This window comes from Hyperolius riggenbachi, chromosome 6 (assembly GCF_040937935.1).
Source record: "Hyperolius riggenbachi isolate aHypRig1 chromosome 6, aHypRig1.pri, whole genome shotgun sequence".
Taxonomy (NCBI): Eukaryota; Metazoa; Chordata; class Amphibia; order Anura; family Hyperoliidae; genus Hyperolius; species Hyperolius riggenbachi.
The window spans coordinates 35,037,929-35,043,928 of NC_090651.1; the positions used below are offsets into that span (position 1 = coordinate 35,037,929).

Consider the following 6,000-nt stretch of genomic DNA (forward strand, 5'->3'; position numbering starts at 1 on the left):
GCACATGACCAGTGTTCCTCTTTGGGTTCAGTTTTAGCAATACCACAATCCAAACAGCATTTTTTCCCCAATGGAACAAGGTAGAAGTAGCCATAAAAATAGCTATAAAATCTGCATTTGTGCAAAATTTTCACCTACACGGGTAGATGAAAGACAACCCCCAAAGACAAAAAAGCTAAAAACCAAAAATATATGTATTAGTAGTTCATGTGATATAGATACTATAAGTTACCATACTAGATACTATACAGTTACCATACTAGATACTATATAGTTCATCTTTGTAGTGTTTTTTTTTCTGTTGGTCAATGGTTTCTGTAATTCCACAGGTGTAAAAATAAAACAAGCTTCAGACACGTTAAAAAATTCAATAATCTCCAAGATTCACATTATCTGACCTCACTGCAGCTTCCAAGTTCCTGTCACTGACTGTCCAACTGATCAGCCATACCCTGACCCTGCCTGACCTCACTGCAGCTTCCTGTCACTGACTGCCCAACTGATCAACCGTACTCTGACCCTGCCTGACCTCACTGCAGCATCCTGTCACTGACTGCCCAACTGATCAGCTGTACTCTGACCCTGCATGACCTCACTGCAGCTTTCTGTCACTGACTGCCCAACTGATTAGCCATACTCTGACCCTGCCAGACCTCTCTGTGGCTTCCGGTCACTGGCTGCCCAACTGATCAGCCGTACTCCGACCCTGCCTGACCTCACTGCAGCTTCCTGTCACTGACTGCCCAACTGATCAGCCGTACTCTGACCCTGCCTGACCTCACTGCAGCTTCCTGTCACTGACTGCCCAACTGATCAGCCGTACTCTGACCCTGCCTGACCTCACTGCAGCTTCCTGTCACTGACTGCCCAACTGATCAGCCGTACTCTGACCCTGCCTGACCTCACTGTAGCTTCCTGTCACTTACTGCCCAACTGATCAGCCATACCCTGACCCTGCCTGACCTCACTGTAGCTTCCTGTCACTGACTGCCCAACTGATCAGCCGTACCCTGACCCTGCCTGACCTCACTGTAGCTTCCTGTCACTGACTGCCCAACTGATCAGCCATACTCTGACCCTGCCTGACCTCACTGCAGCTTCCTGTCACTGACTGCCCAACTGATCAGCCGTACTCTGACCCTGCCTGACCTCACTATAGCTTCCTGTCACTGACTGCCCAACTGATCAGCCATACCCTGACCCTGCCTGACCTCACTGCAGCTTCCTGTCACTGACTGCCCAACTGATCAGCCATTCTCTGACCCTGCCTGACCTCACTACAGCTTCCTGTCACTGACTGCCCAACTGATCAGCCATACTCTGACCCTGCCTGACCTCACTGTAGCTTCCTGTCACTGACTGCCCAACTGATCAGCCATACTCTGACCCTGCCTGACCTCACTGCAGCTTCCTGTCACTGACTGCCCAACTGATCAGCCATACTCTGACCCTACCTGACCTCACTGCAGCTTCCTGTCACTGACTGCCCAACTGATCAGCCATACTCTGACCCTGCCTGACCTCACTGCAGCTTCCTGTCACTGACTGCCCAACTGATCAGCCATACTCTGACCCTGCCTGACCTCACTGCAGCTTCCTGTCACTGACTGCACAACTGATCAGCCATACCCTGACCCTGCCTGACCTCACTACAGCTTCCTGTCACTGACTGCCCAACTGATCAGCCATACCCTGACCCTGCCTGACCTCACTGCAGCTTCCTGTCACTGACTGCCCAACTGATCAGCCATTCTCTGACCCTGCCTGACCTTACTGTAGCTTCCTGTCACTGACTGCCCAACTGATCAACCATACCCTGACCCTGCCTGACCTCACTACAGCTTCCTGTCACTGACTGCACAACTGATCAGCCATACTCTGACCCTGCCTGACCTCACTATAGCTTCCTGTCACTGACTGCCCAACTGATCAGCCATACCCTGACCCTGCCTGACCTCACTGCAGCTTCCTGTCACAGACTGCCTAACTGATCAGCCATTCTCTGACCCTGCCTGACCTTACTGTAGCTTCCTGTCACTGACTGCCCAACTGATCAACCATACCCTGACCCTGCCTGACCTCACTACAGCTTCCTGTCACTGACTGCACAACTGATCAGCCATACTCTGACCCTGCCTGACCTCACTGCAGCTTCCTGTCACTGACTGCCCAACTGATCAGCCATACTCTGACCCTGCCTGACCTCACTGCAGCTTCCTGTCACTGACTGCCCAACTGATCAGCCATACTCTGACCCTGCCTGACCTCACTGCAGCTTCCTGTCACTGACTGCACAACTGATCAGCCATACCCTGACCCTGCCTGACCTCACTACAGCTTCCTGTCACTGACTGCCTAACTGATCAGCCATACCCTCACCCTGCCTGACCTCACTGCAGCTTCCTGTCACTGACTGCCCAACTGATCAGCCATACTCCGACCCCGCCTGACCTCACTGCAGCTTCCTGTCACTGACTGCCCAACTGATCAGCCATACTCTGACCCTGCCTGACCTCACTGCAGCTTCCTGTCACTGACTGCCCAACTGATCAGCCATACTCTGACCCTGCCTGACCTCACTGCAGCTTCCTGTCACTGACTGCCCAACTGATCAGCCATACTCTGACCCTGCCTGACCTCACTACAGCTTCCTGTCACTGACTGTACAACTGATCAGCCATACCCTGCCCCTTCCAGACCTCACTGCCGCTTCCTGTCACTGACTGCCCAACTGATCAGCCATACTCTGACCCTGCCTGACCTCACTGTAGCTTCCTGTCACTGACTGCCCAACTGATCAGCCATACCCTGACCCTGCCTGACCTCACTGCAGCTTCCTGTCACTGACTGCCCAACTGATCAGCCATACCCTGACCCTGCCTGACCTCACTACAGCTTCCTGTCACTGACTGCCTAACTGATCAGCCATACCCTCACCCTGCCTGACCTCACTGCAGCTTCCTGTCACTGACTGCCCAACTGATCAGCCATACTCTGACCCTGCCTGACCTCACCGTAGCTTCCTGTCACTGACTGCCCAACTGATCAGCCATACCCTGACCCTGCCTGACCTCACTGTAGCTTCCTGTCACTGACTGCTCAACTGATCAGCCATACCCTGACCATGCCTGACCTCACTGCAGCTTCCTGTCACTTACTGCCCAACTGATCAGCCATACCCTCACCCTGCCTGACCTCACTGCAGCTTCCTGTCACTGACTGCACAACTGATCAGCCATACCCTGACCCTGCCTGACCTCACTACAGCTTCCTGTCACTGACTGCCTAACTGATCAGCCATACCCTCACCCTGCCTGACCTCACTGCAGCTTCCTGTCACTGACTGCCCAACTGATCAGCCATACTCTGACCCTGCCTGACCTCACCGTAGCTTCCTGTCACTGACTGCCCAACTGATCAGCCATACCCTGACCCTGCCTGACCTCACTGTAGCTTCCTGTCACTGACTGCTCAACTGATCAGCCATACCCTGACCATGCCTGACCTCACTGTAGCTTCCTGTCACTGACTGCCCAACTGATCAGCCATACTCTGACCCTGCCTGACCTCACTGCAGCTTCCTGTCACTGACTGCCCAACTGATCAGCCATACTCTGACCCTGCCTGACCTCACTGTAGCTTTCTGTCACTGACTGCCCAACTGATCAGCCATACTCTGACCCTGCCTGACCTCACTGCAGCTTCCTGTCACTGACTGCCCAACTGATCAGCCATACTCTGACCCTGCCTGACCTCACTGCAGCTTCCTGTCACTGACAGCCCAACTGATCAGCCATACCCTGACCCTGCCTGACCTCACTGCAGCTTCCTGTCACTTACTGCCCAACTGATCAGCCATACCCTGACCCTGCCTGACCTCACTGCAGCTTTCTGTCACTGACTGCCCAACTGATCAGCCATACTCTGACCCTGCCTGACCTCACTGCAGCTTCCTGTCACTGACTGCCCAACTGATCAGCCATACTCTGACCCTGCCTGACCTCACTGCAGCTTCCTGTCACTGACAGCCCAACTGATCAGCCATACCCTGACCCTGCCTGACCTCACTGCAGCTTCCTGTCACTTACTGCCCAACTGATCAGCCATACCCTCACCCTGCCTGACCTCACTGCAGCTTCCTGTCACTGACTGCCTAACTGATCAGCCATACCCTCACCCTGCCTGACCTCACTGCAGCTTCCTGTCACTGACAGCCCAACTGATCAGCCATACCCTGACCCTGCCTGACCTCACTGCAGCTTTCTGTCACTGACTGCCCAACTGATCAGCCATACTCTGACCCTGCCTGACCTCACTGCAGCTTCCTGTCACTGACTGCCCAACTGATCAGCCATACCCTGACCCTGCCTGACCTCACTGCAGCTTTCTGTCACTGACTGCCCAACTGATCAGCCATACTCTGACCCTGCCTGACCTCACTGCAGCTTCCTGTCACTGACTGCCCAACTGATCAGCCATACCCTGACCCTGCCTGACCTCACTGCAGCTTTCTGTCACTGACTGCCCAACTGATCAGCCATACTCTGACCCTGGCTGCCTGACCTCACTGTAGCTTCCTGTAGCTTCCTGTCACTGACTGCCCAACTGATCAGCCATACACTGACCCTGTCTGACCTCACTGCAGCTTCCTGTCACTGACTGCCCAACTGATCAGCCATACTCTGACCCTGCCTGATATTATTGTAGCTTCCTGGCACTGTATGACTGCCTAACTGAGCCTCCCCATACAGATAAATGGTAAATGTACAAATAACTGTGCATTGCACTTATGTACTCGGCAACAGATATTGGAAGTTATTTTATAGAGTACAATGTAGTTTCTACTGGAAAGTTGTCCAGACTCTTCCCTCCATCCTGTCTTCATCATTCACATGAAGTAGCCAGAGAGCATCTGGGAGGAGGCAACAGTCAGTCTTTCTCTATAAGCATATATTACCCGATCCTACCTACATCCTCCCTCTGAAGGAGATTGACTTTTTGTGGCCAGCACTGCAGCTACAGCAGAGTCTCATAATGATAAGAATATGCTGAGCTGCAGTGCTGACCATAAAGAGTTCATGTCTCAGCAGCACAGGGAGGAACTGGAAATTGAGATCTGTTTATGGCTTCTTTTTATCCATAGTAATTTCCTGGCTTTGTTTCTTCAGGTGCGTTTGTGATTTGTTGGACTCCAGGAATGGTTGTCCTCCTGCTTGATGGCCTCAACTGTACCCAGTGTGGAGTCCAGCAGGTGAAAAGGTGGTTCCTTCTTCTTGCCCTGATGAACTCCATCATGAACCCCATCATCTACTCCTACAAGGATGAGGAGATGTGGAGGACTTTTAAAAGGATGATGTCCTGCAACTTCTACCAGAATATCCAGCGGTCATCTCGGCTTCCGTCTACTGTCCACAGTACCCGAAGCACCGACACGACCAACAGTCAATACCTAGAGGAAATTAGCAGCCAACTGACGTCTGGAAACGAGAAATGGCCCCAAAAAGGGAACGCTTAACACTGATTACACTGAAACAAAAACAGAATTCTTTTTAAGTCCGTGTAAAAAAAAACTCTTAAATATATAAACCACAATGAGGAGATTAAATGATGTGTTAGAGTGAAATATTTCTGAAGGCCTTTTCTTTAAGTAGTAGATGTGGTTATAATACAGCATAGACTCCTGACCTGAAATATCACATGTTGTGTTTTTATTTCCCGATAGTCATAATTTTGTAAATGAGTGAATAGGTGTCTTGGCACCCGTAAGTACAGGAGACAAAACGGGAGCGCAATAGTGCAAAATGTTTTGTAAACAAAAAACAGCTGTATATAGAATGTGCGGGTTACAGGGGACCACCGACCACAGGAAGCAGGTGGAGACAACTCCACTTGGGGAGGCCATAATGGACCAGGTTGCGTTGGCTCTCCTTGGTGATAGCTGACAGGTGTCCACTGTGGTCGAGACCACTTGTGGTCTGTCTAGACCCCTCCAACAATCAC

At 51.8% G+C, this 6,000-nt stretch overlaps 1 protein-coding gene across 1 annotated transcript in view; it reads left to right on the top strand.

Moving 5' to 3' along the window:
* Positions 1 to 5,623, top strand: part of LPAR3 (lysophosphatidic acid receptor 3) — a 43,451-nt gene extending 37,828 nt beyond the window's left edge. Inside the window, exon 3 of the mRNA XM_068242451.1 lies at positions 5,169 to 5,623. Within this exon, the coding sequence (XP_068098552.1) occupies positions 5,169 to 5,515 (347 nt within the window). The 3' untranslated portion in view covers positions 5,516 to 5,623. The remainder of the gene's footprint in view (positions 1 to 5,168) is intronic.
* Positions 5,624 to 6,000: the final 377 nt, after the last annotated feature.